Below are 22,225 nucleotides of genomic sequence, written 5' to 3' on the forward strand. Positions count from 1 at the left end.
GAGCCACAAAACAACAGAAATGAGGCGCAAAAAGATATGTACAAGGACTGCAAAGACATAAGATGGATACACTCAGATGCAAAAATGACCAAATGACATCTTCATGGTCTGTGGTTCTCTCTTTCAGTTCTGTTGTTTGTGCACGTGAACCTGTTGTTTTATATTCTATCCATGTCTACCTGTATTTAGAAAACATGTGCCATATACCATAATAGAAAATAAAGGTTTTATATGTATAATTAAGGAGAATTTGCCTGATTTTGTATGTTCTTCCTCATTAGTTGAAGCATTTTGCATATATGCAAACAATCAAATGACCAAAAGGCTGGCAGGTGCAAGGATGTTACCTGAGAATGTAGAAATACGTTTTTTCCCTAAGGGGGATGGCAGAGGAGGAGACTTGTGTGCACAATGGGAATAAACTGTTTATTTGGTATTTGTAAAACTGATGTATGACTGGAATAAAGGTTGCGCATTTTATTTTCGTGCTTGTTTATGGGTTAGTTTAAAGTTGGTGTGAACCGCTGAATAATGTGTGACTGTTTAGTTAAAGATTACTTGCTTAGACATCGTTACTGGCCAATCCCCAGCTCCGCTCCCACCACTGCGCTCCACCGAGCTGCCAGCTGAGCACGGCAAGCCGGAGAACAGTGTTTACTAAGCTCTGAGTCAACTGTCACATGAAACTGCTCTGTCTGCAGCGTTACACTGCGCTGCGACAGCTCGGTGTTGCGAATATGTCAGGGTAAGTGAGTTTTGTAAGAGAGTGAGGCCAAAAAGACCAAAGACGACCAACAGGCGCAAAAAAGAGTGCCAACTGGCAGTTCCGCTAAGTTAGCGGTAGCGTTAGCGTGCTACAGTGCTAGCCCAGATTTGCTTAAGATTTTTGGATGACGCGGCTGCAAATTTCGTTAACTGTTTAGTGCTGGGTTACTGGCTAATGCTGCTGCTGCTTGGCAGTGAGTGTTTCTCACTGGCGGCTTGGTAATGGGAAACAAGTTTTAGTAGAGGTTTGTGTTTTCTTTACACTGTTAGCTGAGCGATAAAGTTTAGCTAGGTGCTGTTTCGTGGTCGGTTTGTAATTACACTGTAGTTAATTAGAGGTGTTAGCTCTGTGAGGCTAGCTGTTAACGTTTTCCACAACGAACGGTTGTTAACTTGTGTAGGAAGTGTTGCCTCAGCTAATTACAGTTATAGCAACTATTTGCAAGCAGTCGGTGTCACCTATCAGTAGTGAGTGGCACCTGGATATTGTGCTTAAGTACATCTCTTCCTCTTTGACAGCAGCTGAGAGAAGATAAGGAGCAGCCAGACTCATGTCCCAAGATTTGGGTGTGAACAACTAGAGACACAATGTCTCTCCTGCTGATATCATTATTTTTAATCTTTTTGCTGGCTATTGGTGTGCTGTGTGCCATTTTCAGGTGAGGAATGTGTGGAAATTTCTACAGTACAGCGATTATTGGTATGGTTTAAACTGCAAGCACTGCTTAATAGATGTTTCCTTGCTCTCCTCATTTAAAGTAGCACATTTTCCCGCTGTTCTAGGTGGCTCATATGTACCCTGGCTGTGCGATTCTTCCAAACTACCCTCAATGCTCATCTGAAGATTAAATCAGTAGGATTTTTTTCTGTCCAAGGAGTCAGTATCCAGTTTCACCCCCAGCATACTTTGGTAGGACACGTTTTTGTTTACATGACATTTGTGTAGTCGGCACATGCTAAACAACCACTCCCATGTCAATGGTTCACTTCTGAGTTTGTGTACTTTACCATCTATCAAATGTATTTTTTTTTTATCTTGCTGTAATTCTGTGAATGGCAGGAAATTGACAGGATATGGATTTCAAGTAAACTTCTAAACCAGGATTTACCGTAAGTAGCTTAATGTGTTGCCCAGATAGTCTGAGATAAAACAGTTAGCAGCAAATAATATCATAAGTTGTGTTTCAGGCGATACCTGGCATTCTGTGTTGGAGAAACCAGAGTCCGGTTTGACTTGCAAGCACCACTAGAACCTTTGGTGAAGCAGAGCCATGGAAAAAAGTCGGCGAAGATTTCTGTCAGCCCCAAAACGCTTCGATTCTTGTCACAAGTATGAAGGCTGGCGATAAGTTAACATTTCTTTTTATGCTTATTTGTACACAGTATCTCACTTCCTGTTTTGTATTTCCAGTTGCTGTCATTCCACATCAGCTCCATCAACGTGATGGTCCTAAACCTAGCACTGCCAGAATCTCTATGGCACATGACTATTGCAGGTATCACCTTGTTACTTGACCACCAGAGTAAAAGGTATTATTTATTTTGGTTTATAGCTAATCTGACTGAATCAATAGTTTGTATTACTTGTCCAAAATGAAATCCATGTTGAAAAATTTCTTTACAGGTTGGCATGGAACTTCTCGGTTGGACAACTAAGCAGTAAAGTGCTCAAAAGCAGTGAACTGGTGAGTGGAGTAACTGTCACTGAAATAGAAACAGGTGGTTGAATGTTTGTAAATGATGTGCTCTCCATTTTAGGACATATGTTTGGCTGAAGTGGCACTTAGCCTGTTGCTATCTGGAGATGTGAGTTTACCAGAGATGAAGCCAGGTTGTCTGTTCCTGAGTGTGAGGACTCTAATGGCAGAGCTGCATGAGGGGCTGTTCCTCAGTCAGCTCCAGCTTCCAGCAGTTTCCCACAAAGAGAAAGATCATGGTGCATTTGGTGAGTAACGTTTGACCTCTGAAATGGAAGCAATGATTTTTAAGTATAGTGTTTATCCATCACATTCATTTGCATTCCTTCTTTTCTCCAAATTGTAATCTATAGTACTGTGCAAAAGTCTTGAGCCACCTCTCATTTCTTTGTATGTTGCTTCCAAGGAGTGAGACTGTTGTAATTTTTCAAAGTGGTCTTGAGCAATACTTCTCCAGGCGTTCTGAAAGTATTTTAATGTTTTTTTTAATGGACATTGGCTGCTTGTTCCCTCATTTTCAGTCCAGTCCTTGTAAATGACCATTTTCAGAGGAATGTTTTTGCTGTTAAACCCCTTAACATTGATCATTCAAGCTTTTTTTTCTTAAAGGGATGAGCCAGTGTTGTGTCTACACATTGCAGACAACTTAGCAAAGAACCAGTTTTAAATTGTATCTTTAGGCGCTTTATTTGTTCCTTTTTTTTTATTGAGTCTACAAAAAATGCCAAACATGACACAGTTTGGCAAACATAAAATAGTATTTTTGCACTAAGAAGGTGATTCCCAGACAGTTATTAGCCAAATATAATGAATATCTGTGCATGGTGTGCAGTGTGTCCTTAAAAAAACATCTGATGAAACTGCACAGGTGGAGGGCAAATTAAAGTGTGAAGCCTAAAAAAAAAAAAACAACTACCTACAACTGATGAACAGTCTGGACAGACACAAAGGCACATCCCCCGTCTCTACAGACCTTAATAGTATTGTCGTATCATCTTGACAGAGAACAAAACACAAAACAACTAGTGTCCAAAGAAGAGTGTTGAATGTTCTTCCAGAAGCCTGGAGAAGTATTTCTAAAGACTACTGAAAGAAATTACTAGAAAGCTTCCCTAAGTGTTCAAGCTGTTTTGAAGAATAATGGTGGCTATACCAAATATTGACCTTCAAGCTCATTACATTTGTACAGACTCTGTTTTTTCCTTATGAATTGTATTTCCACGCAAGTTTGAACATGTTTCAATAAATCACTCTACCTATTTCCCATTTTCCTACCAAAAAAATAAAGAAATTATGAATGACCCAAGACTTTTGCACAGTACAGTTTTATCCAACCTCTGCAGTTAACTTTCAGTTTATTTCATTCTATTTTTCAAGTCTGATTTGTTGTACTGTTTTGCATTCATAGTTGTACCATCACAGATGGTAAAGTCTTAATAATCTTTTTTTCAATGATATATTTATTGAATTGGAGGGAAGAACCCTTATGAAAATCACATTTTAAAACTATCTATCCTGCAATTAGTATTGTCAGGTGTTAGATGAATAAAGAACAGTGCCTTGGCTGTTGTACATCCACAGGACCTTCACTCTGTGCTGCCCTTCTTGTTGTTTTTTTCTGCCTTTGCATTTGCATTTGATCTTTTGCGTGTTCTAAAAGTGCCTGGACATTTTCCATCATCTGTGATATTTTTAGCTGTTCTGCTAACCAAAATGAAAACAAGGTCATATCATAGCTCTTCACTGGCCTCTGTGAGTGTTTGAAATGTCCTTAATGATAAAGTTTTACCAACACAGTCAAAGTAGGACTAAGTTATACATTCATTACAAAAACAGGAGAAAATGTTTGAAAAGCGTTTAAAGCAAGATGATTTTTTTCTTCCATTTCTTTATAGATGCACAGGTCTGTTAGGCCATTGAATCAGATGTTAAAAATAGCTTGCAGTTAAAAACACGAACATAAACATTGCACATACAGTTGAGGCTGGTGGTTCTGTCCATGTAAATAACTACTAACATTCTCACGAGCAAAAAAGAGGAAATGACACGTAACCATAGTATGTATTTTTATAAGAAACATATTTATAGATTAGTAGAAAATAATGCATTAAAGTTGTGTTGTTAGTGATTTAACTTCTCAGTATAATCCCAGGTTGCTCTGCCTTCATATGCAAAATCAGTTGCATTATTAAGAATCCACCTCCACTCTAACAGTTATAATATTAAGTGTAGTCTTAAACAACATGCATGTTACAGAATATTTGAAATCCCGTGGAATATGCACAATGTCAGAAAGTCAACACCTGCGTGTTATTAAAGGTTGAAGTGCTAATTTTGTCTTTCTAACTATGTCATAGATTTTTAAAATTCAAATGCCAGCTTGATAGGCTTGATATTTTTGATAATTCTTTACATAACACTCTAATTTAATTACTCAAATACTATTTCTTTTTAGAGAATGAAAATGATGATTTTATCCAGACTGAGACTGTGGAACGCTTTCATCAGCTGATTCCCCACAAGGTCAATGTGGAATTTGATAACACAAACATAACCCTGTCGATGCACAGCCAGAAACGGTGAGTCACCGTTTTACATCTAGCTGCGTATATACTGTGATCACAGTTTTGCATTAGTTTACTCTTTTAAATGATCTGTTGTTTCAGATATTTTATAACCCTATTTTCTTACTTGTACAGACACCTGAACTGGACTCTAAAGTCTTTAAAGATCTGCTACGAACGTGACAACGAGCAGCTTCCTCTTAAAAGCTTCACTCCTGAGCTGAGCTTTCCCCAGAGCAGCTTGGAGCTCCTTCTCGAGGGTAAGTGGACAGCTGGGCGCCAGACTTATTGCAGAGAGAGTTGGAAGGAGGAAGAAGTCGTGAATAACACGCTCTTTTTTTTTTTCTTTTTTTCTGCTGGCAGATGGACTTCTGCTGTCTCAAAGTAGGCAAAGAATTCTTTGTGTGAACACAATCAAGACAACCCTGCAGGTGAGGGAAATGCTTTAAGGCCACATTGCATCGTTTTGTAAATCAGTTACTCAGACTTTCTCCCTCGTGTCTCTGTGAATTTAGGTTACATCAATTGACATCTCAGGGTCAGTCGTCGTCAACACTTGCATCATTCACTACCGTCACCAGGAGTTTTCCCATTGGCTCAATCTATTTCCATGGGAACAGCTATTCCACAGGAAGGAAGCACACAGAAAAAGGCAAGTTGTAAAAGTGAAACTCACATAGTTCGATTGCTGGATTTCTGAAATTAAAATCTTCTTAACACCTTTCACCATCTTCTCTTCACTATCCCTGTTTGTGCATCACTCATTCTCTATTGTTTTTGTCCATTACCTTACCTTGTGCGGTGTAGTCCGTTAGATTATTTGCCCACCCTCCTTTTCCTCAGGCGCCTTCCTCACCTGGATGCTCCCGTGATGATCACCACCTCTGTGTCCAACATCAATGTGTCTGTTCAGCTGGGAGACACCACACCTTTTGCTCTGGGCTTCCTCTCTGCTAATGGAGGTACTTGTTGTCATGTGAAGAGTGCATTATGTTCACAAAAGTGCCAGATGCAAAATATTTATACAGGAATATTTATTTTAACATGCTCTTTTTTTTTAAAGATTTACTCATCTACACACACAAAAAAAATTGGTTAAGGTGTGTAGAATGGAAATTGGACACCTATAGAATTTTCTCAACAGTCAACTTTTCCTTGGCATGAAACTGGAAATAATCAAACCTGGTTTTTGCCACTGTCCAGGATTATTTAGCGTCTGTTTAGTCGGCATAGTTAAGGTTTTACACTTTTCCCATCTGCTGATTGCCAGACAGTGCTCAATGGTAATGATGCTCTATATAGCAGAGTCGGATGGTAAGCTCACCACCTTCATAAGATCAGGGTTGTTTTGAATTATTCCAGACAAAAATTGACCCTCCCACTAGGCCAAAGTATCCAGGAGTTTTTTGTTTTTTGTTTTTTAAGGATTAGTACAGTTGCAACCATTAGTTTAGTTTATTGTTACCATTAGCCACTTTTACATATCTAAGAACAGCCAGAAAAATAAATAGAAGTAAAGAAGTTTAGAAAAATAACCCGGAATTTTGTGTGACTTTACCTACCTGACTACCTTCAGTTATTCAGCTGAAACTCTTGTAATTCCTGTACTATAGTTGGTTAGATCATTCACCACTTCCCCTCTCTTGCACTAGCAGCAGTTGACATTGAGCCTTCTACCAGGACAACAAGCTGTTAAGAATTACCCATACAGTATGCAGTATTGCAGGTGGATTCTGCTATGTTAAACCCCAGCACTCCATCCATCCATCCATCCATCCATCCATCCATCCATCCATCCATCCATCCATCTTCATCCGCTTTATCCGAGGCCGGGTCGCGGGGGCAGCAGCCTAAGCAAAGAGGCCCAGACCTCCCTCTCCCCAGCCACCTCCTCCAGCTTATCCGGGGGAATACCAAGGCGTTCCCAGGCCAGCCGAGAGATATAATCTCTCCAGCGTGTCCTGGGTCTGCCCCGCAGCAGCTGCTCTACTCTGAGCCCCTCCCGGATGGCCGAACTTCTCACCCTATCTCTAAGGGAGAGGCCAGCCACCCTTCGGAGGAAGCTCATTTCTGCCGCTTGTATCCGCGATCTCGTTCTTTCGGTCACTACCCACAGCTCGTGGCCATAGGTGAGGGTAGGGACGTAGATCGACCGGTAAATTGAGAGCTTCGCTTTTACACTCAGCTCCCTCTTCACCACGACGGACCGGTGCAGCGTCCGCATTACTGCAGCTGCAGCCCCAATCCGTCTGTCGATCTCCGGCTCCCTTCTCCCATCACTCGCGAACAAGACCCCGAGATACTTGAACTCCTCCACTTGGGGCAGGACGAAAACCGACGAACTCTCCTTTCCAGCACCCTGGCATAGACTTTCCCAGGGAGGCTGAGGAGTGTGATCCCCCTGTAGTTGGAACACACCCTCCGGTCCCCCTTCTTAAAGATGGGGACCACCACCCCGGTCTGCCAGTCCACAGGTACTGCCCCTGATCTCCACGCAACATTGCAGAGGCGTGTCAACCAGGACAGCCCTACAACGTCCAGAGCCTTCAGGAACTCGGGGCGGACCTCATCAACACCAGGGGCTCTGCCACCAAGGAGTTGTTTAACTGCCTCAGTGACCTCGCCCCCGGAAATTGGCGGGTCATTCCCCTCATCCCCAGACTCTGCTTCCTCCTCGGAAGACGTGTCAGTGGGATTAAGGAGGTCCTCGAAGTATTCCTTCCACCGCCTGACAGTTTTCTCAGTTGACCCCAGCACTCCTTACCTGAAAAGCTTTACTTTAATTACACTTTGTTTTTACTTTACTTTATTATGTACAAGTCTCCTCTATTCTTGAAACACATTTTCCTTCATAACCTTGTTCTATGGGTAACTGTTAGGCCAACCTCTTTCAAACATGCGTAGATTAGATAAGGTTTTTCCACAGGGCCCTTTTAAATGTTACTCATTAACTTTTTCTACTTCAAGCAGTGACGCTAGAAAGAGGTCTCCTTTTATTCAGAGTCACTTGAATTGAAAAAGTACTAAAGACATGGTCTGAAAAGTGAAGCTAGTGCTTAAATGTGGCTAAATGAGTTCTTTTTAATTGCCACCAGGGGACCACTTAGAAATACTTGCTTTCTGACATCAGTAAACCTTTTCCTGATCTCTTTATGGGCACATAGTTTCAGGTCATATCGAATAAAACATGAACATCATTTTGTAAATGGTGGTATTTATTAGAATCGAAAGATTATCGTAGACATTCTCATTGGCTAATAATTTGTAATTCCCAGTTCTTAGCCAGTGTTCTAGGTTACAAGGTTGAACCTACATCTCCCTTTGTGTTTACAAAAAAGAAAGTAAAACTGTGACAGTGTTTATCTTTTATACGGTCTATGCTTAACTTACAATGTTTTTTTATCTGCACACCCTTTGTTTCTTCAGAACTGCGTCATATCCTTGACATTAAAGTTGAGAGTGAGAATCAAGAGTCCCAAAATGTGCACGAACGTGCCTCGCTGTCCTTGGACAATTTCTGGTGGAGAGTGGGTCAGGGGTCTCATATCCAGCAGGCACCCCACCCTCCTGGTAAACATGTATGGGGAGAAGCCCTAATCCTAGACTCACTCAGCCTGCAGGTAGGACTGCAGACCTTTATAAACATTTGTATCTTTCTATACTGATTATTTATTAACCTTTATTTAACCAGGAAGATCCCATTGAGATTAAAAACCTCTTTTTCAAGGGAGACCTGGCCAAGATACTGATGCTTTAGCTATGAATAATAAAGTGGAAAAAATAATATAAAGCTTAAATTCTTATCAGCAACCTTCTTTGAAGTGACTTGTGACTGATATTGTTTGTTTTAAACTTGGGAAATCTTCCAATTTGTCCAACTCTAGATTATATGAGCAATGCAAAATCAGAACATGTGGTTTCAAGTTAAACTGATTTTAAGGATTTCTTCATTAATCTCTTCTCCCTCCAGGGGAGTTTGAACCGACCCCACATGAAGTCGAGCAGCCAGCCTCTGAGTCTGAACGTTGAGTCCAGCCTGAAAGGGCTTCAAGTGGAGCTTTCAGAGACCTGTGCACTGTGTCTGTCTCGCTTGCTGTCTCTCATGTGTTTTCCTCGTCATCCAGAGTCACAGCTGCCAGATCTGACTCCATTGTCTCCTTGTAATGACGACACCATAAAACCTATCCCCTCCTCACAACTACACCTGCTTTTTAAAGTGGACTGCTGTCTAGAGGACGTTAATGTCTTCACGCTTTCTAATGTTGCAGGTAAGGAATGAGCATTTTTATTATAATACAGAGCTGTTTGACTGAAAAGACTGTTTTACAGCTTTAATTCCAAATGAAACTTATGTGGCAATAAAACAAATCATCACATACAACTGATAAACTTTTTCAGTGTAATTGCGTAGTAGTTTAAATCATATTAGGACATGTATGCTAAACAGGAAATTGTTTATGTGTAAAGAAAAAGGTGTATTGCTTTTCACAGTTAAAACCACATCCACTGTAAATATGGACTGAAACTGCTATTTAAACCCTACTATGTCTATGCTATGCTATGCTATCTAAGCTATGAACGGCACTTATTGACATCATAAATTTCTGCTGGCATCCACTTTTGTCACATAGTTTTTCAGTCTAAAGCATATAGAGCTAAAGGTTTCTTTACTCTGTTGGTAGGCTATCTCACAACACTGCAACATTTAGGAATTTTATTGTTTTTTCCTAGTTTTACTAGTTTTTGATTGATGTAACCTTTGGCTTTAGTAAATTGTGAGGAAATTTGTAACTTTTTTTCAAAATCAAAATTAATCTGAATGAATTCTGTCAGTTACATCTCTTGCTTTATAAAAAAAAGAGAAAGAGAGATTTTTTTCTACTGAAGATAATATGTGGCTGCTACTATAGCTCACTTGGTTGAGCAGACAATCCATGTGCTGTTGCAGAGGTCTAGGTACAAATCCACCTTGTGCCGTTTGCGTTGTAGCTTTCCCTCTACTCTCTCTCCCAGGATACTTCCAAAAGAGACCTCCACTTTCTTCTCTTCACTGTTTTCTTTTTTGATTTGCTTCCATTTTTGCCTGTATTATTTCTTCTTTCCTGTGTAGGAGCTGTATCTCTGCGGATGGACACTGTCAGAGTCCTGACCTCTGCTGAGAGCTCCAGGGTGTCTCTGCAGGGGGTCAGCTTGTCTGTGATCAAGACAGTCACAGAGAACATGGAAGTATGTTGTCCCGCTTCTCAAACCATCAACCCTATAGTTAAACTCACCACATTAACGCTGTGGTACCACATCACCACCCACACCATACAGGTAACCACATTTGTTGAATTGAATTTATCTGGACTAAATAAATTTCCATCTCAGCATGCTAGCGGTATTTATTTCAGAGTGTATTAATATGTTGATTTCTTTAATTAGGTTCAATGTGAAGAGGATCTTACTGTCGAATGGACGCCACCAGACCACATGGTCCTATATCAGCACATGACTGAAGGTCAGGCGTGTTGGTTAATGCTGTGTGGAGAGAAAGGAGAGGAAAAGCCAGTTAAACCAGTGAACACTGAAGCTGCCTCAGGTCAGAACAGAGGCCTGTGTTTGCGTGTTGAACTGGACTGTACTCGTTTAACTGCTCATGTTACTGATCAGAACTACATTCTGCTGCACATGGATGCACTCTCTCTCTCAAAGCAAGGCAGTTCTATGCATATGCGCTCTCCCTCAGTGATCTTCAACTTTGATGGCAACAATATAGTCTCTTTTAATGGCCTAGATGTGGAGACACATGCAGATCTGACTGAAATGCAGCTGCACAGAGACACTTTTCCCTTCCTCACCACTCCTCATAACCGTGTCTGGGTATTGACATGTCCTTCCTTATCTATGGAGTTCCCATACCAGTACAATTTCTCAAACACATTTGACAAAGCTATTAGTGTGCAGAAGTGGCTAAAAAGTCTCCATCAGTCCCCAACCCAGGCCTCCGCAACCCAACGTCTGCCGCCTGACCTCATCTTCAAAATTAGCCAGTTCTCATTTGTCTTCCTGGACGATGTCTTCGAAATCAAGCTGCGAGACAACTATGAACTGATGAAGGATGAAAGTAAAGAGAGTGCAAAACGTCTGCAGCTTCTGGATAAGAAGGTGGCAGATCTCCGCAAGCAACATGGAGAACTTCTCCCGGCTAGAAAGATAGAAGAGCTGTATAGTTCACTGGAGAAAAAGCATATAGAGATCTACATCCAGCGTTCACGCCGCCTCTATGCAAACACACCCATGAGGAAGTCGCTGCTGACCTGGACTGTTTCAGACTTACAACTTGTCGTCATTGCTGATCAGTCCCTTCATGGCCCCGACAGGGTGAGAGAACAGTTGAGGGACATTGATGGGATCAGTCCCTTCCCCAGAGATGGGCTCCCTCTGGTCGTCCAATGGTGCCGTGCAGTCAAGTTTAAACTAGCTGCATTTTTGGGTAAGAGCACCTTTATATGCCCATTTAAGGCAAAAAACAAAGGATTTTTTTCAAAGTTTTTTTTATTGTTACTAGTATTTACTAGAGTATTAAAGTAGTAAAGTATTTACTACTTTTGCTTTGTACCAGTGAGAATTCGGGACTACCCTCGCTACCTGTTTGAGATCCGTGACTGGGAGCTGTCGGGGCGTCTGATTGGCACAGAGCAAGATGGACAGCTGAGAGGTCGGCGCAAACAGACTGTCCCCCTTGGACCACCGTGGGGAGATGTAACAGTCCACAGGAATATGCCGCCACTCAAGTTCTACTATGACTTCAAATGTGAGTTATCAGTATAATGTTGGTCAGTGTCCCAAAATCCTGTCTAGATATGCAGAAGAATCTGCTATAATCCTATGACTATGACCAATAAGTGATTTAAAAGTTCAACTGTTTAGACTAAAACTGATGAAGCAGAAGACTGAATTTTCAGGAGTAAATGAGGAGAGAAATGTGTCCTTGTCCTTGAACATACAAAACTAGAACTCTTCTAAAAAAGAAAAGTGTACACTTTTCTTTTTAAAGTATTCAACTACTCAGTGATTATGACTGAATTCGAATTGAATTGAATGTTTCACACAGGAATTGTTACATGTTTTTTTTCCCCAGCCAACATCTCTCTGTACACTATTGTTTGGGGGCCATGTTGGGACCCTGCCTGGACTTTGATTGGCCAGTCAGTTGACCTTCTGACCAAACCCACAGCTGATCCCTCGCCTCTTCTGGCCTGGTGGGACAAAAGTCGTCTCCTTCTGCACGGGCGCTGGGTCATGGACATTGATCAGGCCAATCTTCATCAGCTGGCTACAGAGGTAAAACATTGTTTTTTTCTTAGTATTTATGTTTACCCGTGACAGGTTATTATCAATATCAGTTTATTTTTATGTTTTTGGCAGCTTTCTCCATTTTGTTTAAAGTAATTCTTATGTTTTGACACTGTTAGCAATGCCATGATAACCAGTTGTTTACAAACTGTGGGGCAGGAGCCACTGAAGCTGTGGCACAGGTAGCCTGGCAAAAATATAAAGTATATTTTATAAATACTTTACTTTAGATTTAAGATGAACAACATATTTTTTAGGGAAAACAAAACAAGAGTTTTCTGATGATATTGCACTGCCATTTGGTTAAGTTTATTCATGTTGGGTTCTTTATATTTTTAATAAAAACTGAGGGGTGTTTTTGACTGTTGAGGTAGAACATGCTAGAGAATGTCTGAGAACCACTGTGCTAAGCAAAATTAGTAACAGGTTAATTTGTTATGATTCTTACAGGATCCCTATAATACCACGGAAAATTTGCACTGGGAGTGGAATAAGCTGAACTTTGACTGGAACCCCGGCCAGTTTGCTTTTAAAGGAGACTTGGATGTAAATGTCAGGACCGCGTCAAAGTAAGTGGAAGCAATAAAAGCAGTGTTTGCAGAGAAACATTCAGTATTAATAAGTATCTTTTTCCAGGTATGATGATATCTGTTTTCTACACCTACCCAACCTGTGTATGACCCTTGATCTCCAATGGCTTTGCCATGGCAATCCCCATGACCACCATGCTGTAATGCTCTGCTGTGCGGAGAACATTGCAGACGTGACCTCAGGACAGCCTCACGACTCTTACAGAGCGTTTCGCTCTGAGAATCTCAACCTCTCCATCACCATGGACCTTAACCAGCATTGTGGCACAGGTTTGTCAAACTGTATTCAATCATCGTTCTATGTAAACTAAATTTACAAACACTTACAAACCAGTGTTTTATGTCTATTTTACTTTTGTGAGTTAAAGGTTTTGTTCTTTTTTTTCTTTGTAGACACTTATCAGCCCAGAATCCTCCTGTACAGCAGCACACTGCGCTGGATGCAAAATTTCTGGGCCACCTGGACAAGCGTATCTCGGCCAATCTGCAGAGGCAAGCTCTTCCATAGCCTCAAGCCAATTCGTAAGAAGCTTGGTCAGCACTACAAGCAGATGTCCTACACAGCTGCCTTTCCACAACTACAAGTAGGTTTTGTTTTGTTTTTTCAGTGTGTGCAACAGCAGCAGTCTCAGGGTCAAAGTTTGCATTTTTCCCATCAAATATGCCTCAGTTTGTAACTGTTCATTATATTAGTGTTTTTCTTGATTATTGCACATTTTATATATTGTGTACCCTTTAGGTGCATTATTGGGCCTCCTTTGCCCAGCAGAGAGGTATCCAACTGGAGTGCAACAAAGGCCACGTCTTCACTCGGGGCACACAAAGACTTATTCCACAGGGTAAAAGCAATTTACTTACAGATGTGCTGGATGCACAACATCACATAAAGTACTCTTCATTAGTTTACATGTGTGCGCTTTTGTGTGTTTGTGTGGTGTCTCAGCTGGCACTGTGATGAGGAGGCTGATCTCTGAGTGGAATGTGACTCAGATGGTTAGTGAGCTCTCACAGGTGACAGTCCACCTGATGGCCTCCACCTGGGATGAGACTGCTGACCACCAGATCAACACTCAAGTGAAGAAGACTCACCTGCTCAGCCTGTCATCCCTTAGCTACCAACGACAGAGCAATCGCATGGAGGAGGTAGCAGCCAGAGCCTAAGGGCTGGAGTTTAAATGTATTTTTCACTGCGGCTGCATGAATAATTAATGTCCTTATCTGTATCTTCTTTGTCAGGAGGTGAACACAAAGGATGAAACAAATGCCTCTTATACTCACAAATTGCGTCTGGTGGATCTACGTGCTTCCTGGACAACTACAAACAGAAACATAGCCTTTGGGCTATATGATGGCTACAAAAAGGCATCTGTACTGAAAAGAAATCTCTCCACTGAAGCTTTGAAAGGTCTGAGAATCGACACACAACTGCAGACAAAGAAGCTCAAACGCTCTCCTACCACCTACTCCCCCACCACAGCTCCTACCATACCAGTTGTTGCTTCTGTCAACCGATCAGAAAAAAGTCAAAATGAAGGTAAGGAAGTCACCTGACTAACAAAAAGGCCACGGTTTTAGGCTTTAACATCTATTAACTGATTGCTTTTCCACTTATCTTTCAGGCACATCGATGCTTCAGAAGTTGATTGAGGAGACAGACAAGTTTGTGGTGTTTTCAGAAGAGGATTCAGGTGTCAGCGACCAGCTGTGTGGCATTGCAGCCTGTCAGACTGATGATGTATATAACCGCAACTGGTTTATTGAGTTGGTCAACTGTCAGGTAACTGCAGTAATAACAGCAGTTATATTTCAATAATTTGCCACTTTTCTTCACCCATCATATGATGTTCATGTAGATTGTCACTATTTTTACTTGAAAACGAATCTGTCAAATTTGGATTAATTGATGCAGATTGATTGTCAGGTGTTTATCTTTCAATCATCCTTTGCGTTACTTAGATGATGTTGCGTGGCACAGAGACTGCCGGCTGTGTACTGGTGTCTGCAGCAAAGGCTCAACTGCTGCAGTGTGAGCATCACCCTGCCTGGTATAACGACACCTTGAAGCAGAAGACCACCTGGACCTGTCTGCTGGATGGTATGCAGTATTTTGCCACCATGGAGCCCAACCCATCTGAACAAGAGGACCGACAGTTGTGGCTGGAGGTAGGCTAAGCTCTCACGGGGTCAACTAACCCAGTCGTAGAATTAGGGCTGCAAAGATTCATCGAGTAATTTGAAAAATTTGATTATAAAAGATTCTTGACACAAATTCTCTGCTTCAATATTTTGTTTAATGCACAGCTCTGTTGTGCACCGATGTGATAAACGATATAAACACGAGCAAGGCCTGCAACAGAAATCTCTTTAGAAAACTCTGATGTGAAGAAAGACAAACTTTGCTCCAACCGCTGCTGTTTGTTTAATACAGTGAAAAATCTGTAGAAAGCCTCCAGAAGCCCTTAAAGCCAGTGACCTAAGGGTCATTAGGTTGGGCAATTATTTATTATTAATATTAATTAATGTCTACACAATCTCAAAGTCTGTTTTCAGCAGCACAAAAACTTGCCTCCTATTAATGCCAGAAAGCCTTCCAAGAGAACAGAGTAAAGGTTTTAGATTGCATATATCTTATTTTATTTGACTTTGTACTTGAGATTATTATATATTTTTTGCATTTAAGAAAATGTTTTCTTTAAAGAATTAAATTTGTATTTGGCACGTACAAAAAGTTTAAGGGTTTAGCTGTTGTTTACAGATGTTGTCTGCAGTTAAACTTTAAAACATTGGTTTTCATTTAGAAATTGCAATGACAGGTCATTCTGAGTGCCATGAAGTTGTACTGTTATGACACTGTATTTAAAAAGATGACACAAGTAACTGATTAGCTGCTTTATTTTAAGTCATTTCAGTTGTTTTTGCTGCAAAATGAGAAAGTGAGAAATTGACAAAGGGCAGTCTTTGCTGACTGAATAAAGAAATTTGAAAGGCTGTAATTGACATATTTGATGTTTTATAGACTAAACATTTTGTTAGAGAAAAGAATTACCACAGTATTAAACAAGATTTACAATAACTGTCTGTTGTTGTTTTTTAACTAAACAGCTTTGTCATCATAGCTTTGAGTTTTTTATTTATTTATTTATTTTAGGTGAAAAACATTGAGGAGCACCGGCAGCGTAACCTGGACTCGGTGCTGGAGCTGATGGAGAGTGGCCAGGCTGTGGGAGGAATGGTTAGCACTACAACAGGTGTGGCCTTTACTGCAGGACACTGAACACACAGTAACTACAGCTGTAAAAATCAATAAATAAAAAACATGACTGAGTGCATGGATGTTTACATTTATACACTGAGAAAAACCCTTTTACTGTCAAGTCTTCTGGCATATTTATATTTTTGTTCAGAGCTAAAATGGGTATTGTAGTTATTGATTGATTCAAATATTGTTTGATCTTTGATTGCAGATTGGAACCAGCCCGCACAGGTGAACGAGTCTCAGCAGGTTCAGCGTATCATCTCGCGCTGTAGTTGCCGGATGCACTACATCAGTTACAGTCATGACATCAACCCAGAGCTGGCCACTCAGATTAAGCCTCCAGAGCTGAGGAACAACCATGAGAAGGAAGACCTGCTGAAGAAACAGGCTGGTATATGTGACCACCAACAGACCACATATCTTTAAGCATGAGTGCTAATTTTCTAATAAGAGAGTGATTTTTCATTTTTCATTTTTTTCAGGTGCTGTGGACACCTTCACTCTCATTCATCATGATCTTGAGATATCCACTAACCCAGTTCAGTATGCTATGATTCTGGACATTGTCAACAACCTGCTCTTACACGTGGAGCCCAGACGCAAGGTGGGCTAGAGACGCAACAGCTAGCTCATAATTCCCATGGCCTAATAAATGTTTTAGCTTTTGCTGACTGTGTTTCTTCTGTGTGGTGATTCTGTAGGAGCACAGTGAGAAAAAGCAGCGAGTGCGTTTCCAGCTGGAGATTTCCAGTAACCCCGAGGAGCAGCGCAGCAGCATCTCGCATCTTCAGGAGGCCGTTAGGCAACACCTTGCTCAAATTAGACGCCTTGAGAAACAGATTTATTCAAACATCAGGGTAAGCGTGTAATTTAAAGTTAAGTGTAAAAGCCCAGAAGTTACTCACAGCTGACTGTGTTTTTAATTGTCTTTAAGTCCACAAAATTAGTCCTTTGTGACCATCAGTGTAGTTGTTTTACATATCCCAAAGGTCTTGTTAGAGTCAAACAGTAAACCTGAATTGTTACTCTTAATCTTTAAGCACGTGAGGTAATTTTACACATCAGTAAAACTGCATGCTTTATACATTGAAGTGTGAACAGTTTTTTTTTTGCATAGAATATTACGTTAGTAGCAGTTGTGTCTTCAAGTTTGAAAATAAAGACTATCTGGATCTGTGGAACTCCTAATCATCTCTGCTTAACCCATTAAAAGCAAAGCACACTGCAATATCTGAGTAAATCGAACACTGGATTTTTATAGCAGCTTGCACCATGTTGGACATGTGACACTGTATTAGTGGAGTGCAGTGCCTGGGTCTTTTAAGTCAATGAAACACTTTGTTTCTTCTTCATCTTGCAGGCGCAATCTGAGGAACTGGGTTGCGATGAACTGAACGAGATTAATGCACGATTGCAGCACCAGCTGAACCAGGAGAAGAATGACATGCAGATGAAGAGTGAAGAGCTCAACATCCTCATCAGGTCTTATGTCAGCACTGATTTGCATCCAGGATAGAGCAGAGATGGCGAAAATTTAAAAAAACAAAAATGTATCTGTTTTCCAGATGTTTTAAGGATTTCCAGCTGCAGCGGGCAAATAAGCTGGAGTTACGTAAACCTCCCGAGGATGTGAGTGTAGTGAGGAGAACAGAGATCTACTTTGCACAGGCCCGCTGGTGTTTGACAGAAGAGGACGGACAGCTCGGTATCGCTGAGCTGGAGCTGCAGAGATTTATGTACAGCAAGGTGAGCAGATGCTGATAATCCATCCAGAGCTTGGAGACATTCCATCTGCCTCTCACCACAGCCCACAAATTCACAGTCTTTAGTTCCTTAGTGCATTTTAAAAACTGGATAAGAGGTTAACAGATGTTATTTGATATTCTCCTGCTGATAAGATCACTGAGTGATAACCACTTTGAAAAATGTCTCCTTGCAGCTGAACAAGTCTGATGATACAGCAGAGCATCTTTTGGAGCTTGGGTGGTTCACAATGAACAACCTGCTACCGAACGCAGCGTACAAGGTAAATAACTTCATCGGAATATTCAGATTAGGCCGAATAGCTTATTTTCACTTGCTTTACATTTATTTTCTTTGCTTTTTGGTTGCTGAAGCTTTGAGACTAGCCAGTCCTCTCTTCTACAAACCACTTTGCATTGTGTCACTTTACAACCAAGCACAATGTGACATACATGGCAGACATCAATTTGATAACTAACTTATTTGTGCCTGGTTTCCTCTGTGCAGCGTTTGAGGGTATGTATACAGCTGGAACAGTGGCGAGAAGTTTCATATTGTGCATGTGCACCTGAGTCATAGACGCATGTTTGAGCCATTAGTTCACTCAACCTTACAGTGTCTGCCTTCTTTCCTGTGTTCATTTCATCAATGAGACATGGTGTTTGTGTCTTTTTCAAACTCAATCTCAGTAGAGCTTTTTCAAATCAAATCACTTTTGTGTGTGTGTGTGCATGCGTGCGCGTGCATGCATGCGTTTGAATCTAATTCTCTCATCTCTTTTAGGTCGTACTTCGTCCACAGAGTAACTGCCAGTCTGGACGCCAGTTTGCTTTGCGGATCTTCAGCAAAGTGCGCCCCCCTGTGGGAGGAATCTCTGTGAAGGAACACTTTGAGGTGAGAATGAAGACTCTAAAACACTTTTATGGTGCTTGATTTAATGTTTTTTCTAACACTATTTTGTTTTCATCATCAGGTGAATGTGGTGCCTCTCACCATCCAGCTGATGTACCAGTTCTTCAAACGAATGATGGGGTTTTTCTTCCCAGGGAGAAATGTTGAAGAGGAGGAGGTCACAGATGAAGAAGACAAATTTAGGCTGGTTACTACTGGTATGCTTTTATCAACAGCTGTAATATAACCGTAGCACTTCATCTCCAGACTCTCTGTGTGATCATCAGCTTGAAATTTATACTGCCTAAATGGTCAATAGTTTCCATTTTCTCTACCAGACTTGCAGTGTCAAGTTGCTTTTCTGTTATGTCATCCCTCTGAGCTCTATGTAGAGCCTCAGCCACTTTGAATATGACCTTGATGTGAGACTCGGTGGGAGTATAAAGTGTAGAGTCACCCAGAGGCCAGAGAGCTTATTCTAATATTGTCCGTGATACAGGTATCCCTGTCAAACCTCGGCCATTGTCAGAGGACACCATGGGTGCTATGGGTCCCAGCAAAGGTGTCACCCAGGGACTGAACCGCACTGCTGGGGTTAGAAGGTCATTCAGGAAGGCTCCAGAGGTAGAGATGCTGTTTTATGTGTGCTAAAATGTATAGAACTTTATTTTAAGGCAGAGTAAGTAGACTTTATATTTTGTCACTCAGCATCCTGTCGATGACATTGATAAGATGAAAGAGCGAGCTGCAATGAACAACTCATTCATCTACATCAAGATTCCACAAGTGCCTCTCTGTGTCAGCTATAAGGTGGGTTTCTGTGCATAACAGCTGCTACATACCTCTACAGTAAGATTCAGTACCCATTTATTTATTAGTTTAAATGCAAAGATCAACAAAAATCATCCATACAAAATATGTTTGACTAAGCATTGTTTAACTGCCAAATATTAGATATTAGAATATAACTAACTTTGTCACCAGGTGAAAATCTTTCTGTTTTTCAGAAAGGATCGCAATTCAAAACAACCAATTTTTAACCTCTGACCCAAGCTTGTGTTTGAGATGCATTTTGAGATCGTTGGATCATACATATAAAAACATTCATCTTTAAACGGATAGTAATTTAAAAAAAAAAAAATGCATCTCCTCGTGTGAGAAGAGGGTTATTTCACAGCTTAATACAATAAAGCATTAACAAAGCATTAACAAAGCATAAAGCACTGCTTCATTCTGTTCAATATCAATAAAATGGAGAAAAGCCTAAATGTGATGTCCTCATATGAGCACAGAGGGTCTCACCTTGCACTGGGCCTTAGGTTGGCCCTCAGTTCTGTCTGAAACCATCTTAAAGCCAATCCTCCTTTTAAGCCAACTTTACACTGATAGGCTGCTTACAAACACAAGGTTTGAACAGCAGATGGGTGGTGGCTCATAGCCAGATCTGTGCGACATCATTTAAGAGCTACAATATATTTAAAAGCTTTTGGCTCACAGGTAGACTGTGAGTCCCACGTTTGGATTGGTTCCATTTTAAACAGTTAACAGGTGAATCTTCAAAGAAATCTGTGGCTCAAAAAAGATTGTACTGAGCTATGAATGCATCCGACAAACACCCAGAGGTTGTTAGTAAGCATACCATGTTTTCTTTACATAGTTTGCAAACAAACAAACAAAAAAAAAAATACAGAATGTCTACGTTACACACCAAATCTTTAACCAGCATAGTTTTTTTTAAACATAAATATAAGAAAATTGAAGCTCAGCTTTAGTACAATTCATTTCCTGCATTGCCCAACCTTGTCATATTACATACAGTGATTGTTTGTGCAAACACTGACATTATTATTTAAAATGCTGACAATGAATATCCATTAAGAGAACAGATCCCCTTTAATCTTGTGTTTGCCTGTGAAATGTTCGTCTCTCTCAGGGTGAAAAGAACAGTGTCGACTGGAAGGACTTGAATCTGGTTCTCCCTTGCTTGGAGTACCATAACAATACATGGACATGGCTCGACTTTGCCATGGCTGTTAAAAGAGACAGCCGAAAAGCACTTGTAGCACAGGTACATTAACGTTCTTATCTCTTCATTAAAGGACAGGCAGATCTTTGATATTTTTAAACTTGTCTTTTTTGCTCCTTGCTGCTCAGATGATAAAAGAGAAACTGCGTCTGAAGCCAGCTTCGGGCTCAGACTTGAGGGGGAAGGCATCTGAAGGGAAGGCGGACAACAGCCTACAGCAGCAGGAAGAAGATGAGAAAGCACGACTCCTCATCGGTCTCAGCACTGCAGACAAGAGCTCCGGCAAGAAGAGTATATTCAGACGACATAAGTGACGCCTGGAATTGAGTGGATAGTCGTCTACAGCAGCTGCAGGGAAAAAGTACAGAGCATCACTCTGGCTTTGTGAATCAGGATGAAAAAGGGGGCACGATGGAATATTTCAAGTGGATTTAGGAAATATCTTACTGTATCACATGAGCCTGCTGATCTATCTTTTTTTCTTTCTTTTTTTTCAGTTAACTCCTGTTGTGTCTTAGGTTTGAATCTCAAGCAGCTCCGGGATAACTGGAGTGCCATTTTGACCAAATATAAATTATTCTGTTTATTTGTGTGCCATTTAAAAACTTCACTCTGGTGTCATTAACTGCAACCTTTGGAAAGAACGACCGCTTTGGTTGCACTGAATGTAGCGAGGAAGGTTTACAGTATGTAGCTGGCACTTCACTGTTACTGTTTCCTCTGCTGAAAATCCCAGACCGACATGCTACTTCCTGCGGGCTCAGGAACACGGTGCACTCTGCTTGAAGAAATGACACTTAACTGAAGCACCTGTCACTTGTTTAAAACAAAAAAACAAATCTGATCATAGAATATGTTTTATCATTTAAAGCTTAAAGAAACTGACTGTGGCTGTATGACTGTCGCTGACAGGAAGGCCTTTATCCCCATATAAAATGCTATTTTATATTTTCCATGTTGAATGGTGGCCTGCTTCCTCTCAGTTCACTGTTTTTCTGTACCTCACCTCAGTGCAATATGACAGGAAAAGAGCAACAAAAACATGGTGATGTGTGGTAAAATGTGGCACTTGGTGTGTGTGACAGTATTGTGGCAAAAAAAGAATGCGTGCTGCACCTAACTGCTGAGTGTGTTTTGTAATTTGAACACTAAAGCACTTTTATGCAAAGTATTTTGATATTTTTGTAACCGCGGTTGTTTTCCGTTGAAATGTTGCTAAATCCTGATGTTTGTCACATTTCTGATCAGCCCTGAGTATTTCAATTAAAAGGATCGTATCATGGCCCATTTGTGTCAGCTTATCTCTCAATAAGTGTTATTAGTGTGTGTGCTCATGTGTGTGTTTGGTCTGTTGA

The 22,225-nt window shown here is 40.8% G+C and overlaps 1 protein-coding gene across 7 annotated transcripts; it reads left to right on the forward strand.

Annotated features, from left to right (window-relative positions):
- Positions 1–584: 584 nt before the first annotated feature.
- On the forward strand, positions 585–22,162 carry LOC102297725 (protein KIAA0100). 7 transcript variants are annotated; one of them, XM_005932037.3, is made up of 41 exons: positions 585–745; positions 1,285–1,424; positions 1,549–1,675; positions 1,826–1,875; positions 1,954–2,095; positions 2,177–2,295; positions 2,390–2,450; positions 2,524–2,710; positions 4,918–5,041; positions 5,162–5,286; positions 5,390–5,457; positions 5,542–5,678; positions 5,834–5,988; positions 8,453–8,646; positions 8,997–9,294; positions 10,137–10,342; positions 10,451–11,501; positions 11,631–11,822; positions 12,150–12,352; positions 12,815–12,933; positions 13,001–13,224; positions 13,348–13,538; positions 13,694–13,793; positions 13,898–14,097; positions 14,191–14,488; positions 14,574–14,731; positions 14,911–15,117; positions 16,103–16,202; positions 16,419–16,601; positions 16,693–16,814; positions 16,912–17,067; positions 17,571–17,692; positions 17,776–17,956; positions 18,150–18,236; positions 18,461–18,469; positions 18,737–18,847; positions 18,927–19,062; positions 19,344–19,468; positions 19,553–19,654; positions 20,778–20,912; positions 20,999–22,162. In XM_005932037.3, exons 2-41 carry the CDS (start codon positions 1,354–1,356, stop codon positions 21,182–21,184), a joined length of 6,762 nt encoding a protein of 2,253 aa, XP_005932099.1. In that variant the 5' UTR covers positions 585–745; positions 1,285–1,353; the 3' UTR covers positions 21,185–22,162. The 7 variants fall into 7 exon arrangements, with proteins under 7 accessions (XP_005932099.1, XP_005932104.1, XP_005932100.1 ...); XM_005932042.2 differs by having other exon boundaries at positions 5,870–5,988; XM_005932038.3 differs by having other exon boundaries at positions 1,288–1,424.
- The last annotated feature ends 63 nt before the right edge of the window (positions 22,163–22,225 follow it).

Source organism: Haplochromis burtoni, unplaced genomic scaffold (genome assembly GCF_018398535.1).
Source record: "Haplochromis burtoni strain Fernald_Lab_line unplaced genomic scaffold, NCSU_Asbu1 Contig_144, whole genome shotgun sequence".
Taxonomy (NCBI): Eukaryota; Metazoa; Chordata; class Actinopteri; order Cichliformes; family Cichlidae; genus Haplochromis; species Haplochromis burtoni.